At 33.2% G+C, this 21,088-nt stretch overlaps 1 protein-coding gene across 8 annotated transcripts in view; it reads right to left on the bottom strand.

Moving 5' to 3' along the window:
* Nucleotides 1-528: 528 nt before the first annotated feature.
* Nucleotides 529-21,088, bottom strand: part of LOC105215275 (protein quick-to-court) — a 30,149-nt gene continuing 9,589 nt past the window's right edge. For 6 of the 8 annotated variants that reach the window (XM_029042271.2, XM_029042269.2, XM_029042270.2 and 3 more), the window contains exons 2-8: nt 17,852-18,925; nt 17,680-17,754; nt 10,402-10,748; nt 9,382-10,330; nt 7,788-7,886; nt 3,945-4,034; nt 529-1,290 (exon numbers count right to left, since the gene is read on the bottom strand). In XM_029042271.2, coding sequence (XP_028898104.1) covers nt 1,087-1,290; nt 3,945-4,034; nt 7,788-7,886; nt 9,382-10,330; nt 10,402-10,748; nt 17,680-17,754; nt 17,852-18,910 — 2,823 coding nt within the window. In that variant the 5' untranslated portion in view covers nt 18,911-18,925 and the 3' untranslated portion in view covers nt 529-1,086. The remainder of the gene's footprint in view (nt 1,291-3,944; nt 4,035-7,787; nt 7,887-9,381; nt 10,331-10,401; nt 10,749-17,679; nt 17,755-17,851; nt 18,926-21,088) is intronic. The other 2 variants (XM_029042273.2, XM_029042272.2) reach the window with 2 other exon arrangements.

The following is a 21,088-nucleotide window of genomic DNA, read 5'->3' as shown; positions in this document are numbered from 1 at the left end:
TTCAAAGTTTCAAGTTTCAAATCAACTCTGGAAAGCTTCCTTCGGTGTATCAATACCCTAATTTTTAAGGAAAATAAAAATATTAAAAGATAAAAATATCAAGAAAAATTTCTTACAAACGATTTTGAGGAAGAAAAGGTCAAAAGTTCAAGTTTAAAATTAACGATGGAAAGCTTCGTTCGTTTTCAAAAGTTCAAAGGTTAAAGTTTGAAAACAACGTTCCGAGCTATGGTAAAAACCTCGAATCGTAGCAAATTACCTTGCCAACATATTCTACACTTTTTACGTAAACAACAAATTAGACTTTTCGAACTCCCTGGCGAACAGACTATCCTTAGCGAAAAATGATTTTTAAATTTTGCTCTTTCAAAATCAATCTCATTCCGATACGCTTTCTTACCCGCTGTAGTAAAGTTTAAATGTAAACAAATTCGAATTACATACTATTACTATTGCCAATTTGATTTAATTATTCGTAATTTTCAATAATAAAAATTTTATTTATGCTTAATTTCAACAGGACGTCAATATCATTTCAATATTTTCATTTAACATAAAATAAATGAAACTGAGATTTGCGATTTTATTTCAATAAAATTATCAACATTTACATACATTGTACATAACGTGTGTTAATATCAACCCCATATGGTAATACGTAACGTATAATAATAAATTAATATGTGTGTAACTAAAGAAACTTTACGAAATTTATTTTAAAAACATTAAAATAAAATGAAAGTTATTGATATTCGCATTTTGAAATAGCTTTTTTTGTCTTATTTTCTCATTACCGCCCACTGTACGCGCTGTGTACGTGCACTCTATAGTCGCCTACTATACTTGCATGTTAGTACGTATTACATATATATAATTTTTTATAATTTTAATTAATTTATTTGTCCTAAAATATTTGCATTTTAAAATATATATATATATGTATGTATATTGCATTAAAAATATTACACAAACAAGCGTTCAAAGCTCAATTTGGTTGGCTAAATAGCTACGCAGCTTTTTAGCTTTTTTTTTGAATATGTAACTATGCAGTATTTAGCACTTTGCTCACTATTTGGTCTGAACTCTCTACTTGGCCGTGCGCGCTTTATTGATATTCGACTTTTCCGCCTCGGTGAACTCCAGTATGCTCTCGATGGCCTGCAAGTGGCCCTGCGAGTTCTCCTTGTCCGTTAAGAAGTAATAGATGGCGCTCTTGAGGAATTGCAGCGTCACCTCCGGATCGACATGGGTGCGATTCTTTTGCGCCTCCAGCAGGCGTCGATAAATTGTCTGCACATGCGCGGGAAGGAAGGGAAATAATGGTATAAAAAATGAGCGCGTTTTTTGTTGGACGCTTAAATCAGTTATATTTATTCATAAATTTTTTGTTCGTTAAAAATTAAATTAAAATTTTCAAATATTTTTTTGGTGATTTTGAAAAATAAATTAATTAAAAATTTGTGTAAAAAAAAATTCAATTTTTTACGTGTAAAAAATGTATTTACATTAAATGAACCAAAATGAGTTTTGTGCGCTAATTAAATGCGAATCAATTTGTTATAATGAAAATTTCCAACCATTTACCTAACAAATGTATATTTTGCTAGAAATGCATGAATTTATACTAAATACATATTTATATTTAATGTATGTAGATTTCGTTTGTTTTTGTATGAGGCATTATTACAATGAGACATTTAGATTGTTGACAGCTGCGTTTATTATGAATATTACCATACATGAAGAGTAATAAATGGTTATTAATGGGTGTTTGTAATTTAGAATCTATTATATTCTTTAATGACATGCTAAATATATATGTAGTTTGGTTTCGTTGCGTTTTTTTTGTTTTTAATATTTTTAGAAACTGGCAATACCTTTAATGTACACTAAATGTTGGTAATTATATATCGCTTGCGACTATTTAACGCCTAAATCATTCACGAAATTATAATATATATTAAACTATGATTATAATTGTAATTTAATAGGGCACTACATACCTTTATCCATATTTTCTTTAATTCGTTATTAATTATACTAAATAAAGGCAAATAATTACGCTCGAAATTATATTTAAATTTAACTTAAATTGAGACTCACTTAAGATAGGATTAGTTCAGGATTGTTTTCAGAAGGATTTTTTAAATATTTAATATTATAATAAATATATTAAAATATTGTAACACTTTGAACTATCGTGTAAACTCCTCCTAACTAGTTACTCTCAAGTGCTTACATTTTTGAAACTGTCACTTGTATAAAAGTAGGTATTTTGTTACCTAAACTGTGTGCAATTTTTCATTAAAAATGCTTTACTAAAAAAATTAAAAAAAAATCAGAATTTTTTACAACTTTTTTAAAAAAATATTCAAAATGATTCCAATATAATTTAATTTATTTAAAAAAAATTAATATTTATTTTCAAATAAATTTAAAATTAAAATTTATTTTCAATTGAAAATCAAAAAAAAAATCAATTTTGTTTGTTAAATTTTTCAAACAAAATTCAAAATTTTTCCAATTATTTTATTCGAATTTTTTTTTTTCAAAAAAAGTTAATATTTTTTAAATTTTTTTTTCAACCAAAAATTTAAATTTTCAAATTAAATTAATCAGAATAATTAATTAATCAGAAATTTAAAAAATAATACAATTTTTCCAAATTTTTTTATTGTATAATTAAGAAAAAATTTAAATCTACTTTCAATCGAAAAATAACAATTTTCAAATTGTTTTCAAAAATTAAAAAAAAAATCAAAATTTATCTTCAATTGAAAATTAAAAATTCTCTAATTTTTTTTTTCATTTTTCAAAAAAAAATCAAAATTTTTCAATTTTTTTTTCAAAAAAAAGTTAACATTTTTCATATTTTTTTCAATCAAAAATTTAAATTTTTTTTCAATCAAAAATGTTCCAAATTTTTTTAATCGAAATTTAAAATTTATTTTCAATCGAAAAATAAAAATTTTCAAACTATTTAATCGAAATTGTTTTCAAAAATTAAAAAATCAAAATTTATTTTCAATTGAAAATTTAAAAAAATTAAAAGTGTTCCACTTTTTTTTCATCAAAAATCAGAATTTTTCCAATTTTTTTCAAAAAAAAAAAAATAATATTTTTCAAATTTTTTTAATCAACAATTTTTCAAAAAAAAATTCAAAAATTTTCCAAATTTTTTTAATCGAAAATTAAAATTTATTTTCAATCGAAAAATAATAATTTTTCAAGTTTTTTTTATCGAATTGTTTTCAAAAATTAAAAAAAAAAATCAAAATTTTTCCAATTTCCTTTACAAGAAAAGGTAAAATTTTTCAGAATTTTTTTTTTTCAAATGAAAATATTTAATATAATTTACTGTAAAGAACAATTTGCTGCTAACTGCTAACACTCGAATGGTTAATGCTTAAGCAGCATTTATGGGTGCAGTTCGAGATGAAAAAAAAAAATCATTTTATACTAAAATCGCCCTCCAAATTATTCTATTTACTAACAAACAAGAATAAACTTGTTAAATAATATTCACTTATGCATGCTCTTTAATAAACCACACCTTCACAAACTGACGCCACTTCCCGCAGATGGTACGAGTATGGAGTATGGAATGTACAAAAACAACAATACCGCCGTGAAATATGAAAACTCAACCAAAAACACCGAAGAAACCAAATGACAGGGTACGAAAAGCAAAAAATATGTTACGAAAACAATAAGAACACCAATACCAATACAAGTACAAATAAGCAGACGAAAAATTTTAGAAACAAAACAAATAAATGTCAGAAAATAAATATTTTAGTAAATTAAAATAATAAAAATATAATGAAAACAATAAAAAAAAAATAATAATAATAATAAAATAATAAATATATTCAAAATCATTAGAAATTAAATCAACGGGATTTAAGTTAACGGTTTTACTAGTCTACGAGAAATTTACAAACCTTCCGGGCGCCAAGTACCCATAACGAAATTGCTTCTTTTGCAGTAAGGAGAGCATGATTACTGCCGCTTTCTTTTCTACAACCAGCTGCCTATAAAATATATGTAGTATATATATGGTAGATAATTTTAAAAAATTACAAAAAACATAGTATGTCTTGTTTGTAGTAAGTTTTCGAAAGTGGTTTCGTCACAAAAGTAAATAGTATATAGTAGAGGTATATAGTAAGATAATTACAAAGTTTCACAACGAAATTAGTTTTTTTTTAATTAAGAAATTCTAAATGAAAAAAAAAATAATTGAAATTTGTTAATATACTCATATAGAAAGCAAATTAAAGTTATGACTAAAATAGTTTGTGTCTTTTTACAAATACTTTTCTTCAATAATTATAGTTATTAACAATTGTACTTTGCGCTTGTTAGTTAGATAATCTAATTTATTTTCAACTGTAAACATGCATTTCACTATTTTTAAGCAAATAATTATAAAAACAAATATTCATTTGGTATTATTTAAGGCTGCTAAAGCTACTATTTGAGAGTGTATGTATTTTTTCAACTGTTTTATTTATAGTGTTTTTTTTTTATTATTAAATAATTATAGTAATAGTTGTTTTTTTTTGTTTTGTCTTAACCATGCCCTCCTCGCTTTGCCACACTCAATAATCTTGCACAAATTTCATAATGTTCAAACACAGCGGGAAACCCCAACTATTTAGGGTAGTCGAACTGACTTCATTATTAAAAGCTGATAAAATGTTGTGAATGGTAAAAAGTTCATTAGTTTAATTACATTTACACTTTCAAATTTGCTAAATTTAAATTCAATGTCACACTGTAACACATAGAAAAACAGAATGAGAAAATAATAAAGAGAAAGATTAAAAAAATAATCGTATAGGTAATCTTGAGTGGCTTATAACCTTCACTAGTTTAAGGGATTAGGAATAGTAAGGATTTTCAAATTTTTTTTTCAAAATTTTTGCCTCTCCATTAAACATTTGAAGTTGATCTGATAACTACTTTTTGAGTTATTCGACAAATAACAAAGAGCACTCGTGCACTCCAAAACTCTCGGTTGAAACTTTAAATGCGTTTTTCTCAGAACTACATTTTTGAACTGGTGACAACGTGTAACTCGAAAACCGCTCAGTAGATTTTATTGAAATTTATACAGCTTTTAGAATATATAAAATCCTGGACCTGATCGAAGCATTTTTTGCTTTTCGAAAATTTCGATTTTTTAAAACCAATTAACTGTTGATTTTTCCCGAAAGTCTAGGAAAAAATTTCCTGTTAATTAAAAAAAATTAAATTTAAATATACATAGAACTAATTTTTCTTGTCCTATTGATTTTAGATGTGACTTATGACCTTTTTTGGAACTGGGTCAATGCAAACGGCTATAACTTTGGAAATTATAATTTCTTTTTTTTTTTGTTTTAATTTTCGTGATTTCAAGTCAAAACATTGTGTAATAATGCCATTTTATTACTTTTGTAAAATAACATGATTTAATAGCAAAAAAAAGACTGAAAATTCTAATTTTTTTTGGTGTCTCTGTCTCTGACTACCCCTAAACCCCTTAATAATGTTAATTTCTATAAAATTTATTGCTAATTTTGCAAAAACTATGATAAAGGTTACCAATTCTGATAATTGCAACAGTCTGTTAATATTTATATAATAATATTTTTTTATATAACATAATAAATAATATATTTAAAAAAAAAAAATTCGAAATTTCATCTAAAAAGTATTTAAAAAATATTAATTTATATACTATTCTAAGAATATATTTATTCTGTTCATATCTAAGTCAAAAAGGTAAAAATAATATATATTACTCAAGAAATATGCTGCAAATGGTGTTAGAAAAAATTCCTAACCTCAAATATTTTTTTTTCAAATAATTAACATTTTCAAAAAAAACATTTTATCAGCTTTTTCCCAAACTAACATTCATTTACATTTTACAAAAATAACTTTTTATGCTAAAATACTATTTAAACAAATAAAACAATTTTTTATGTAACGCTTTGCAGAAAACTGTCAAACTTTTAATTGAAAACAAGAATTTTTTTTGCAAATATTTCAAAAATAAGTAGCACAAACAGTTTAAATAGGAATAAATAAATTATATATGCATACATTTAAGATAAAACTAAATAATTTTATAAAAAAAAAAATTGCACAGTCAGAGTTAAATAAATAGAATGGTACTTAGTTAATATTATTTACGATGCGACTAAAGATATATATATAACGGGTGATTTTTTTGAGGTTAGGATTTTCATGCATTAGTATTTGACAGATCACGTGGGATTTCAGACATGGTGTCAAAGAGAAAGATGCTCAGTATGCTTTGACATTTCATCATGAATAGACTTACTAACGAGCAACGCTTGCAAATCATTGAATTTTATTACCAAAATCAGTGTTCGGTTCGAAATGTGTTTATCGACAAATTTTGTTCAGCGATGAGGCTCATTTCTGGTTGAATGGCTACGTAAATAAGCAAAATTGCCGCATTTGGGGTGAAGAGCAACCAGAAGCCGTTCAAGAACTGCCCATGCATCCCGAAAAATGCACTGTTTGGTGTGGTTTGTACGCTGGTGGAATCATTGGACCGTATTTTTTCAAAGATGCTGTTGGACGCAACGTTACGGTGAATGGCGATCGCTATCGTTCGATGCTAACAAACTTTTTGTTGCCAAAAATGGAAGAACTGAACTTGGTTGACATGTGGTTTCAACAAGATGGCGCTACATGCCACACAGCTCGCGATTCTATGGCCATTTTGAGGGAAAACTTCGGAGAACAATTCATCTCAAGAAATGGACCCGTAAGTTGGCCACCAAGATCATGCGATTTAACGCCTTTAGACTATTTTTTGTGGGGCTACGTCAAGTCTAAAGTCTACAGAAATAAGCCAGCAACTATTCCAGCTTTGGAAGACAACATTTCCGAAGAAATTCGGGCTATTCCGGCCGAAATGCTCGAAAAAGTTGCCCAAAATTGGACTTTCCGAATGGACCACCTAAGACGCAGCCGCGGTCAACATTTAAATGAAATTATCTTCAAAAAGTAAATGTCATGAACCAATCTAACGTTTCAAATAAAGAACCGATGAGATTTTGCAAATTTTATGCGTTTTTTTTTTTTAAAAAGTTATCAAGCTCTTAAAAAATCACCCTTTATATGTAGATAAATAAATAAATATACTGAAAATATGTTATTGATTTCTTTTTAAATTTTTCTTTATTACTAAACTACAAGCCATAGAAAAAAATTAAAACTAATAACTACGAATTATATTCGCATTCGCTTCGTTCGGCATTTGCTTGACTAAGAAAATTTGCTTACAAACAAATTAACTCAAACAAATGTTTATGTTAATTCAAATTAAGAGTTGTTATTTATGTTGCTGGTACTTTTAAATAAAGAAAATGAAATGTTAATAAATTAGGCAAAACACGAAAACAATTTATTTTACATGCTTTTTATGAAAATGTTTTGTTTTTTATGAACCCTGTATATAAGGTCGCCACCATGCAACTGCTGCTGTTCTGCTTTTACTTTACAACACTCACAAATTAACAAATTAACATAAAAAATGAACTATTTATTCGCGTACGAATGCAATATGCGAAGTGCTTGTACATATACCACTCGTGATACATATAACGTTACATATGTATGTAAGTACAGTTACATAATGCGTTTAGTGAAATATTTATATGCAACACACACAAGAAAACACTTAAGCATCACAATGCAATAAAATGTAGTATGCAAAATAATATCGAAAATAATATGAAGAATATTTTAAAAAATCTTACGCGTATATTTTCCAATTCATCTTGTGTACTCTGCAACTGATGCAACAATTCGTTTATGGAGACCTTGTTGTCTGGTGCACGATGTGCTAATTCGAGAGCCTGTCGTTGGAAGGAAGCAAGAGAAAGAAAATGTAACTCTTAGTATACTCTATGTGTAGTTAAAAGCAGTAGAAAGAAGCCAGTCGAGCCCTACGATCAACTAAAGTTAGTCTTGATATTAGTGAAAAGTCAACTGAAACTTAGAAGTTTACCGGGAGCCTTAAAATTGTGGTATAACTCATAATATAACCTAAAATGTTTACTAGTGGAAAAATTATATCTATTATGTTAATCCGAACCAATGAAATTAGCCTACAATTGACAAGCCGGAGAGTGGAAGGAAGGATATACCCCTTTTATATAGATAACTGATGTTGTTGTAGTTTTTGTAGAAGCGTAAAATATTTCTAACATATTTTTAAGAAAAGCTGCATGGAACTAAATGGTTTTTCAATAGGGTATTTACAAAAGTAGATCGGAAAAAATAGGGACAGCAAAGGACGCCATATTTTGCCGCTCCTTTAACATTTCTTTTTAGTAAGGTTTGACATTTCATCATTGAAAGATATGCGATCACACCGCGAGTCAAAATTATTAAAATTTAATACCGAAATTCGGAGTCAGTGGCCTCATCTTTAAGAGCGCTACGTCCAATTTCTGATTGGCTCAATTCTGGCATAAAGGGTTCTTCAATAAGCAAAATATGCGTTATTGATCAGTCAGCAATCCACACGTACTCCATGAGTCACCAATGCATCCCGATGATGATCAAGACCGGCACGTTACTGTGAATGGGAATTGTTACCGATCAATGATAACCGAATATTTTTGGTTCAAATTGGATGATATGGACTTGGACAATATGTGGTTCCAACAGGACGGCGTCACAAGCCATACAGTGAATGTCACGATCGATTTATTGAAAACCAAGTTTGGTGAACGTGTTATCTCACGCCTCGGTTGTACGATTTGACGCCGCTATTTCCTGTGGGACTACGTCAAGTCTATGATCTAGGCCAACAAGCCAGAGACGATTGATGAACTTCGTACGAATACCGAACGTGAATCAGCCGCTTTATATTTGAAAACCGTCGAAAATTGGGTTCAACGTGTGGGCTTCTGCGAGCGTGTCCGTGGTGGCCATGCAAAAGAACCATTTAGTACATTACTCGACATAAATTCGGATCGGTTCCGGCTATTTAGACTGCAAATGTATTGGTAACTACCCGAAAAATATTAGAGACTTAACATTGAGGTAAACCCCGTACAGCTAAAGAAGTCCTCTCCTCTCGCAGGAGAGGGATTAAAAGCATTATTCATTGGGTTAGAAGTTATGAAAAGGACTTAAATCTTGTCATCAAGTTTACAGAACCTTCATTTAGCCACCAGGCAATGACCAAGTATTCTCTCTAATATAAATACCAACTCGGAAGGAAACCTTTCTTTTAGTATCTTCGTTAAATATTCAAGCGTTTAGAAATCACAAATGGGAAGCTTTTAAAAATCGCTTTTAACATTTCCCGAAACTTGAACGCCACATTCTTCCATATCTCACCTGATCAGCGCGCGAAATACGCTCTGCCTCTTGTCCCTTCTGGTACATATGCAAGTACATTTTGTTCTGTTTATCCTCATGTTCGGCTAATTTACGCTGCAAATCCTCCAATTGCCGCTCCAACTCGCGTATACGTTCCTTGGCGTGCTCATAGTCGGGCACAATGTCGGCATAACGTGTATTACACTCAGCTAGCTTCTGCAACAATGCCTCCACTTTGTCATTGTGTGAACGTTTCATCTCACTGCTGGCGCCATCCTGCGTGCGTATTAACTCTTCAATTTTCTGCTCATACATGCGTATCAGCTCCTGACGCTGCAATTCGTAATTTTTGATGGTCGCTGTGTAGTCTTCCTCACTCTCAGCACCAGCAGCAGCGCAGGACTCATCATGACATTTATCCTCCGTTGCGCCAATCACCTCGTCACTACCGCACGCAATGTCCTGTGTGTGTGCAGCATAAGAATCCTTCGAATGCACCGACAAATCTTCGAAATGTCCCGAATCGGCAAAGGAACTTTGCATTTCCGACGTCAGCGGTTGAGTGTGATGCAAATGCTGGCTGTGATGGTGTAGATGTTGATTGGGTATATGACGTGGACTGGATTTGGTCGCATCATCGACCATATCAACGATCGGCGATACGTCTTGCGATGTCTTTAGTTCAGCTTCGCGTACAGTCACAGCATCGCTAGAAGCTGAACGCTCTTCGGGTGAGCTCAACGACGCTTTGAATAGACGCAGTTCGACAACTTCACGTGTTAGACGCAAAATCTCCGAATCCTTTTGCTCGAGATCCTGCCGCGCCATACAGAGCAGTTCCTTGAGGCGACGTATTTGACGTGAAGCACGTTGTGTGGGCGTCAGGTAATCGGGCCCCACCTGACCGGCATAGTTGGAACAGTGTACAACGTATTTCATCTTGCGGCCGCTGAACGTAGTGCCATTACTGTGTGGGAAAAGAGTGAGGGAACGTTATTCAGTTACGTGTGTATGTGGTAGAAGGGTTCGTGGACTTACCGTGCAACATACGGATGCTCACAGGACATGGTCGAACGGCCGGAAGTGGTGGTCGCAAATGAATACATCGAATCTAAATCATCGTCCAGGTACGTACACGGTGAATCCGGTGTGACAGGCGGTGTCTTTGGCGTTAGCTTCGTCTCCTGTGCAGCAGTCGGCGAAGATTTCACGTAACGCGTGCTGGCTGCAATGTTATTTGGCGTTTTCGGTGTGGATGCGTTTACTCCAGTTATCCTATTGCCGACGCTTCCGCTTCCTGCTGGTGTGCCTGCTGTGGCTGCTGCTGTAGATTTCGTTGTCGCTGTCGTACGTTCGCCGCTACTAGCGCCGTTCAGATTCAAAGACTGTGTGTGTGGCGTGGAGAAAGGTTGAAATGTTATTAAAGTGAAAAATCAGTTTTCGGGCAGTGTGCGCGCATTCGACGCCCAGCGGACAATGGGCAGCGCGCAAAAACACAAACAAACGTGCGCAAAGCTACAATAATTTTTTGGTTTTTGTTGTAATTTTTAATTTTTCTTTTCATGATTTGTACGAATGTATGTATGAATGTGTACACTCAGTTACTAAGGCAACAAATTAATGTTTTCAATACTTTCTATTCATGTATTACCAGCGCTAAATTGTGTTGATTTTGATATGGTGTGTGCTTATTGTTGTTGCTATTTTTGTGGTTAATTACTACTAAGCGGTCGATTGGCTTGCAATTTTGTTGTTGTTGTTATGCTTTTTTAAGTTTTTTATTCACTTTTTTGTTTTTTTTTTGTTGTTGTACAAAATGTGAAGGTAACCACTACCACAGCGTGGCGGCGTACTACACACAATGTTTATGACGAACTATTTAGTTACTCGTAGCTGAGATGAATTACTGCTGCAAGCTGCTGCGCAAAATGCTAGCAATGCTTAATGTTGCTGAAAATGCTAATTGTAAAACAAAATAGACAACAACAGAATTAGGTATGCAACGTTTGCGTGCCGCACAGCCACCGCGGACCGCGCAAACCACTCGAGCATAGTTCGTTTTTTCTTATTTTTTTTGTATTTTTTTTTTAATTTAACTACTTTTTTTCTCATTTGGACGATGCTCTGCGGCAAACAGTAAATTGAGAAATAACCACATGAATCGCAACGTACTGTAGTCGTAAAGTAACGACTGCTGCTGCTACTAAAGCTCAAGCATGAACGCTATTAAGTGATTATCGCAAGGAAAAAAATAAAAAAAAATTAAAAAAATACAAAAAAAACTCATAAATATGTAATTCGAAATAAAAGAAAATCAAGTGCTACAAAATAGTAGTGGTGCCGGCGTGCTCATTTTAATAGCTGTAACATAAATAGTTGTGGTCAATTTTCTGCTCGAATGATGGATGTGCCGATAAGCTGGCCATGCCATGCCACAAACGCGGCGGACGGACGGACGGACAGCAGTTGGTTGTAAATAAAAACTAAACTAAACTGATGAATGGATTGAATGGATACACCGGCGAAATTGTAAAGCTGCGTTTAGCAAATTAGTGTTCCCGTTTTGCAGCATGTGACCAAAATGAAGAAAACAACAACCACAAGCCCTCCACTTGATTGGCTTAACGGTCTGTGCGGCGTTTAATTCATCACTGCTTTACCGCAACACCTTTCAACCGCACAAACTGGTCGTTTCCTCATAATTATTCCAATTTTTTTCAACGCCTTTCTTGCTCTGTGGCTTCTAACGCTAACGCTCCGCTGGTGCCGCTAGTGGACTTGTCTCAAAACACTGCCTAAACTTTTTTGTTTTACAACAAAGCACTCATGCCTTTTACCGACTCCAATTTAGACACCGCATCATTTGGCTAATTTCGCTTATTTATTTATGTTTTCAAGATTTGCGGGAAGTCTAAATGATGCCATTGTAGAAAGGTCCAGTTCTAATTGCTGAGATTTATTTTTATTATTTCTTTTTTGGTTAGAATTTTATTTGGTTACTTCTAGTGTGGTTTTCCTGATTTTCAGTTGAAACAAGAGCAGTGGAAATCAACAGATGAGACTTCAGACTACAAAGGTAAGAGAAGCTTACTGCTTTGTTAAATTATGTTAACTTATAGTGGGATTAGAAACTAAGATAATTTAATATAAAACAATCCGTAGAAAAAGTGAAGCAGCCAAATCATCAAATAGTGCTCAGAACACCATAAGTGTAGTCCAAACACTCGAAAGTTCTCTTAAAAAGTACTGCTCCGTCAGACCATCTAGGAAAACTGGACCTTTAATATACCAAACATTAAAACTGAGCTCGGAGTGTTCGAGAGGGAATGATTTCTGGATTTTTTGGTATGCTTATAGCGGAAAATATCACCGGATACGGTTTTCAATGAAGTCCAGGAAATCTGTTTGCTAGATTATATTTTGTAAGCAAACTGACGATCAGTGGTGGTGAGGTCTTAACGGTTTTAGTTGATGGGGACGGAAATTAAATAAAAAAATAACTATTTTGCTAATGAGGTATATAAAAACAGCCGTTGTGCCAGAAAACATCGATGCCGTACGTGAACTGATAATGCATTACCGTCATGTAACATACCTTCAGATAGAGGCATGCCTATGCATTTTTCCCACCAGCATAAATTCGATATTGCATGAACACCTGGCCGTAAAAAAGGTTTGTTCTCGTTGGATCCCGCACAATTTGACAATCGCTCAAAAAAAGTGCTTCAAAAATTGGTTTGAGCGCATGCAAAAGTGTAAAAATCTTGATGGAGAATATTTTGAAAAACAATACAACCATTTTCGTTAAATTTTCCTATTTTCATTATTAGGCCAGAAATATATATAGCAGCCCTCGTTTGTATGTAGGTATGCATAATTTCTATAAATCACCATAATCCACAAAAAACTTCGAGTTATGGAAGGTAATTTGTATGGAATTTGAGTTCTATTACCAATTCAAGTGTTCGAATTATGGAGAACTTCGAGTTATAGAAGTTCGAGTTATGGAAGTTCAACTGTTTGCTTGACCTGCTGTCACTACATTTTTTATAGTAGAATCAATAAATGAAAATAGAGCTGATTTGGCTTAAAACGAGTCTTTCTAGGCTATCTTTAAATGTATATATGTATGTACTTACCATACATATGTACATATATACAAGTATATGTATATTAAGTAACCACAAATATTAACGGCTAGAATTAAAGTTGGCCATACCAGATGAAAATATTTATGTTTTTTTTTATTTATTTTTAAATAAAAGTAGGTTAATATGTTCAACCATATTTACCTACATGAAAGTGTCTACATGAATATAACAGTAGATATGCAAAAGGTAAAAAAATCGTGAGAATCTAAACAACTATGCAACGAGAAAATACTATATAAATTAGTAAGGTTTGAATAGGTAAATATGCATGTAAGCGCTGCCAGCTTCTTGTGTGGAAAGTCATTAGTCATTGTATATATGTATGTATGTACGAATATGTACTTGGAAGCATTTCATGCGAATTGTGTTGCAAAATATAAAAGCGAATAAAAACAAGAACCTTTGAAAATGTGGTCGCGTCAAAAAAAAAAAAAACCTGAATGAGTGACACTTTACCTGCCATAAAAATAGGCTTTTCTTTGTACAAATGTAAGCTTACATACATACATATGTACATATCATACATATGTACCTCCATAGTAATTTTTGGCTTATACTGCTCTGTAGGAAATACTAGGTTCCTACATGGTACATAGGTAATAATTACATAGCCACTCAAAAAAAGCTTGATTCTAACCTGTGAGTCTTACTTTGGGTTTGTGGGCGCTGTATCCGAATCCGAGGTCCATTTAACAGGATCAGATCAGGGTTTTGATATAATCCCAAAAAACCAATATGACTGACAGCTTTTGTAAATAGTCATCGGAGTCGCTTGAAACTCGCTACGCTGGGGTTTTCGTAGTCATGGAATCCGGTATTGGTTTTTCGAAATTCAAAATGGCGGAACCAATTTGGTGAACGCTTTTTTGAAAAGTTCATCGGATTCATTGGAGAGTTTTTACTCGAGGTTTTCGGGGTCGCTGATTACGAATTTGAAGTTATTTTTCAAAAATTCAAAATCGCGGGCCAATATGGCGGACATATTTCAAAAATAACTTAAATTCTCCAATTTCAAATTTCCCACAGGCCACCTCAAATTTCCATACTCATGTATGTTAGTGAGTGTTTATAGTGCATATGTCAATTCCTTTTACATCCATAGTTCAAGCCCAACCAACCGGCTAGAAATGGTTGCCTATAGCCCTTTGAGTGCCAGATATTAAATTATGCAATTACTACAACACTTCAGAGCGCGAAACAAGTCTTTATTAGAAGCTAAACTGAATAGAGACGCTAAAGGCCGGAAAGGTATGGAGGAGCATCAAGTGTGCTTGCGCACATAAAACACTTGTACACGTGTGGGCAAATAATTGAATGCTCACAGTGCACACACAGAAAATCGATATAAAAAAAAAAAACTAATGACAACTTTATAGTGTGCACCGACACTCACACAACTGAAAAGGAAACTAACTAAAAATAATATTTTCAATTAACACGAACATATTTCGCTTTTATGAAATGAAAAGCGCTGGAAATGGAAAACATTGATTGCTAGGATTTGAATGCATTCATGTAAGTGTGTATTTGTATACTAGTGAAGGGAACTACATCCCTACTGCTCTAAAAAAATTGCCAACCAATCTGACGTGCGGACTTTCGTCGTTATCCTGCAAGGTTTTTGTGATTTGGCATACTGCCAGCGTTGCAATAAAAGCCCATTAAGGGAACGAAACTATAAATTCCGTTACAAATTAGTTCGGGGCGGTGTTGGATACATTTCACTAGATAATTGTTAATGAATGAGCGCGCTTACAATTTATAACTACTGTTGAGTTATTATATTGAAATAAGTAAATCGATATGAAGGATATTCAGTAACGAAAAAAGGGAAGAGATTGATTGAAAGTTGATTATAAGATGATATACATACTTTGAAATCTATTAAAATCGAACTACATATTGCTTTTCTCCAAACATCTTCTGCTATAAAACATCTATTTTTCATAAAGCAAGCCCAAAACTAACACATTTTATTTCCACTATTAGTAAACTATAATTAAAAAAAAAAACTTTATTGAAAACTTGCCACAAATTACCATCGATTATATGGAATCCTTGTTATTAACTTCGCGTAACGACATTTGTAAAATGCAACCGTGTGTCTTAGCGTCGAAAATAGAAAATAAATTAAATGTAGAAAAACAAAATTAATACAAGTTTAGTTTTTTGAAAAGCTCAACAACACTTATTTTCTGATTATTTATTTTTTTTTAGCACTTGACACTTGCACAACGTCAAAACAGAAAGTCAACTAAGCATGCAACTGAGATTTGTGAGCTTCAAGCGCCAAACACTAAGAAGGTTCAATCGTAGGAATGCCAGGAATTGGTGAAACACTCATTTTGTGAGTGTTCCATTCTCAATCCCCTCTCATTTTCTACCATAAAAATTTGTGAAAGTTTGTGGGCTTGTATTTTTGAAAACATCAACAAATCCAACACCCTTAAAAATATTGAAAAAGACTGAAGAGCGCATAAAAGTGAGAGAGCGAAAGAATTAGTATAAGGAGAGGAAAACGTGGTGGTTGCAAGCTCTTCGCATTTCACCGGAAATAACAACCCATGGAAGTGCGAGTATTGCTCGTATCCAGTTGAAGTTCCGTGTTTACAAACAGACAATAGATTTGTGTTTTTTTTTTCTTTCTTTCTTCTAAGGCATAAATTATAGGGTGGTGGGATGGTTGGTCGTTTTGTCGTTTATGCGGCGTTTACTCAAACCCTTTTCAGAAAGCTATAGCTACGAAAAATACTACTGTTTTGGACAAGATGATGTAAGAACAGTTGGGAATTATATCAAAATCTCTAAAGATTTTTAATATTTATCAAAAGGTAAAATTTAAAGAATTATTATTTTTAATTGATAATTGAGAATTCCTTGTTTCAAGCAAAAACTCGATGATTTTGGCAAACAATTTAGTAGTGATTAATAGCTAATTGTTAAGTAATCAAATTAAAGTTTTAGAGCAATCTTACAGTGAGTTCAGATTATTCTGAAACATGTTTTGAGAACACGAAAAAATATAACTCATAATGAAATTATATCAGAGCTCAACAGGGACTAAATCGAATCGTTATAAGCTTTAATCCATTGTTTTCCTAGTTTTGAAAGTCGGGTAAGGTGTTCTATTCGACACTTTACTACTCGGTTATGCTTGATGTCGATCTCTTGCTAGATCATCATTAAAGTGATATAACTCTTTCTACATTTGTTTATGCCAGTTTGTAAGACTTATACCAGTTGTTTGTTCGATACGCTACTATCACAAGCTTGGCGAATCGTAGACAACTGATTTTATTTGGAAAGCCGGTAGTCTCGTACATCGCCATGAAACTTTTAATTCGTCTCACATAAAAAATTACGGAATGATGCAATTATTCTGAATATTTAACATGTTTTAAAGCTCTGCAGTAGGTAGTAACGGGACACAGATTACAATCTAACTAAGCTATGTAAAATGCACTTGTGTAATATTATAACAGTTTGAAAGAAGACGAGTGGCTCCGTTGACAAGTGGCCGCCAAAGTGTGTATGTTCAATATGGCAATATGGAAATCTTGGGATTGCCGCGCTCCTTGTGACGCTAGGATGTCTTTTATTTTATTATTATTATTCACATGATTTAATCTTCAAACATAAAAAAATTATTGCGAATTTATTAATAAATGAAAATAAAATTATTATTCTTTTTAATGATTAATTTTGTTTCATAATAAAAAATAAAAAAAATCGCATTATGCTTCAAAATACTTTGTTATATAAAATAATATAATAATTTGACTTTTAAAACTACACGAATATTATTTGTATGCACTGTAATCTTGTATTGGTATTGGTGTAGAGACCACAGAGTACACAAACAAAAACGATGCTTTGTTAAATACAACTCTGAGAGGTCGTTAAGCTCTAAGGAGTTCACAAACAAACACGAGTATATAATCACTACATACAAATAGCGCTGGCAGAGAAAAACACATACTCCTTTGACCTAAAAACTACGAAGATAGTCAATTTTATACTTAGTATAACCACTAGTATTTAGTATTACTAACACTTCTAGCGTATTTAGCAAGTCTTTTTCCAACATATGGCCAAATGAAAACTCTTTATGTAAATGTATGTATTTAAGCGAATTTGAGGTTAGTTGAGTATATTTTTCGCTTACAAATTCTTTCGACACTGGTGTCAGAAAATCAATAGAACTCGTAACTCCCAAACGCATAAAGTATCCTTTTCCCAGCTAATCAAGAGCGTTTAAAGCATTTGCAAATGAATTTGTTATAAAATAAGGCAAGAAAAACAAAATATTTTAATTAAAATGAAAGCCATACACTCACCATACGCTGCATATCCCTGTCAATCCTGCGCTGCTCGCCGACACCATCACTTTTGTACATTCTTATGTCATTCGCCTGCACACAACCACCATTTGGGACGGCACAATTTTCATCAACACCATTTGGCTGCAGTTCCAGCTGCGTATCCGCATTATCGGCTACTGTAGTAGCCTTAATTGCCACATCCGTGCCAGCTCCAGAGTCAACAAATGAGCCACCGACGCCGCCGCCTCCAGTGCTAGGGTCCTTTATTGCATCCGTTTTGACCGATTTCTGTTGCGAATTTGTATTATAATTGTAATTTAGGTAACTACTGCGACGTAACGATTGCGAACGCGTCAGATTGCCAACTGTGACGGCGGGTGTTTGCGTTGACACCGCTGAACCAAACAAAAGTGTGGCCTTGCGACGCGTTGCCGTTGCTGCTGCCGCTGCACCACCCCCAAGCGTACCGGCGGCTGCATGTTGTGTGGCCTGGCGTTCGTAAAATTGTTTTTGCTGTTGTTGTCCAAGCACTCCTGTAAGCGTTGGATGGTTGTAGCGGGTGGCCGCCGTAGTGTGTGGCATATTGCTCAGGTGGCGCGTGCTACGTTCCATTTCCATATAATGCTCACTGCTGCTGTTTAAGAGATTTGACTTTGAGCCGCGCATGCGTAATGACGCGGAACGGCGTAGTGGATCGGTTGAGTGTAATAATTGTTTCAATTCTCTGCCATGTGAATGTTGCTGTTGTTGTTGTTGTTGTTGTAAGTGTGGTATTTTACTCGTGTTAGTGAGTTGTGTGGTTGTTGTTGCTGTTGCTGTTGAAGGCATTTGCTTGGTTGATACAGCACTCAAAGCAGCCGCTACAACACTTGGTGTTGTTGTAGTTGTTGCAGCCGTCATTGCATTAGTTTCTTTCACAATATCGGTTATTGGGTTATTGTTACTTATCACCGCTTGCTTTGCCTCCGCCATCTGCTCACTCAGTCCTCCACCAGCGTCTGTCGTTGCTGTTGCTGCAACACATGACGTTTCGTCCAGCGTTGCCGCTGTCACTGCCGTTGACAATGATGTCATTGATTTGTCACGTCACTGCAATTGAAAAAGATGAGAGTAAATATGTATGTAATTATAACTGTGTGTGTGTGTGAGAGAGTTGGTTAGACGTCATTCAAAGCAACTTGCAATGTTGGAAAGCCTCAAAGTAAAATCGTGTTGCTGCAATTGGCGCACAAGCATAAAAGCATGATTAATTAACTTATTTATTATGAAAAGCAAAAAATTGGCCTGCCAGTCGGCATCATTTGGCGCTTCTCAGCTGCAACTCTAATTAAAACTTTCATTTGTGTCGAATGAAAAATGCAGCAACAAGTGCAGTGAATGTCGATTTCATGTTTGTAAACTATTTACGTGTATTTTTTTCTTGTAATTACTTCATTTCTGATTTTACTTTCCTTTCAAAAATATTTTCTTCAATTTACACCACAAATACGGCTTATTAGTTACTAAATTATGCGATTCGCTATAAATGAATGTAAAGTAATGAGCTGGTAATAAAGCAATTAATGGTTTCAAAGCAGTGGCGTTTAAAGGAATTCACAGAAAATATTTTTAGAGAGGAAAATAATAAAAAATTGGAAAAAAATACAGTTGAACTTCCATAATTCGAGCTTCTATGATACGAAGTTCTCCATAACTCGAACTCTTGAATTGGCAATAGAAGTCAAATTTCATACAAATTAATTTCCGTAACTCAGAAGCCTCTCTAACACGAAGTTTTTTGTTTGTGAATTATGGTTAGGAAAGTTCAACTTTATTCATAAAATACTCTATAAGGCCGATGCGTCGTAATCGGGAGATATGTTATAGCAAGAAATTTACTCTTAATTTTATTTCTTTAAGTTTTTGAAATAAATCCTTTACATAGTGCTCTTTTTCAAGTAATCTTAGCTTCAATTCCACCGACTTTTGCGACTTCTTTCAACTACTATGGTTAAGCATTTGAAAACAATATATCTACATATCGATCATATACGATCGATTTGTGAAGTTAAAAGTGGACTTGAGGAGTCGGAAGTACGGTTTTATAAGGAGAGTATCGATACCCAACCTAAGTGGTTTGTTAAAAAAAATAACGGGAATTTTCGTTTTTTGAAAAAATATTTATTCATTCGTCTATATTATTATTGTCGCATTTAAAATAGTCCCCATTCGATATAATGCACTTACGTCAGTGATTGCAAGAATCGTCGAAAACACTTGTCTAAATCGATTTTTGGGATAGTATTTGGTTCTTTAACGTTCTATTTATTTTTGGAAATGGGGAAGGTCGGGCGGAGTTATTTATGGCGAATATGGAAACTGGGTGATCGTTACAGTATTGTTTTCGGCAAAGAATTGACGAACAAGCAACGGAGTGTGAGTTTTTAAAAAGCGAAAATCGCCAAGATCATAAAAATACGTCAAACCTTAGTGACTGCTACAGACAGAGTAAGCAATGAATATAGCTCAAAATGTTATCGTGACAATTGAACTCTCCGAACACGTGAAATTTTAACTTCACAATTCCCGTTATTTTTTTTAACACACCTTGTGGTATATAACAACGAAATCATCGAAAAAAAAGAAGAAATTTGTAGGGAAAGAAATATAAATAATCTCTGAAAACAAAATATCAAAACCTTTAAGGCAAGATAATTCGTAAATTTTTACAGAAACCTTCAGAGTAATCATTGTAACCGAGGTTAAGGGGTTATATACAGTTAGAATTTTCAAAAAATCGATTTTTTTTATTTCATTTTCTTAATGTACATATACATATTTAAGAATACACACAGAAAATTTCATATCGTTCCGGTGAATATTTTCAAAGTTACAAGCAAATTTGAAAAGGCGTTTCAGAGTGCTTGGAAGTACAAGGTCCGAGCGGCAACGCGTTTTTCTCAAAATGGTGTTTTCAAAGTCGGTGACCAACATTACTCGAAAACGGCTAGACCGATTAGTCTAAAATTTTAACACGACCTTCTTAAATATATTTTTTAGTACTTAATCGAAGATTTTTTCTCTCCGATAAATATTTTTTTTTTATAAACAATTTAAGGGCGAAATTTCGGTGAAGAATCGATTTTTTTTGAGAAACCGCCATTTTGTCAAAAAATTTTATTTTGCTTATTCCTTCGATTAATTACTAGATTTAACATTATTTTAACGAAATCTGGTTGGTTTTTAACTTTAGGTGATCCAGTTCCGAGATAT

The sequence above is a fragment of the Zeugodacus cucurbitae genome, chromosome 3 (assembly GCF_028554725.1).
Source record: "Zeugodacus cucurbitae isolate PBARC_wt_2022May chromosome 3, idZeuCucr1.2, whole genome shotgun sequence".
Classification (NCBI taxonomy): Eukaryota; Metazoa; Arthropoda; class Insecta; order Diptera; family Tephritidae; genus Zeugodacus; species Zeugodacus cucurbitae.
This window is presented reverse-complemented; position numbering and strand designations above follow the sequence as displayed.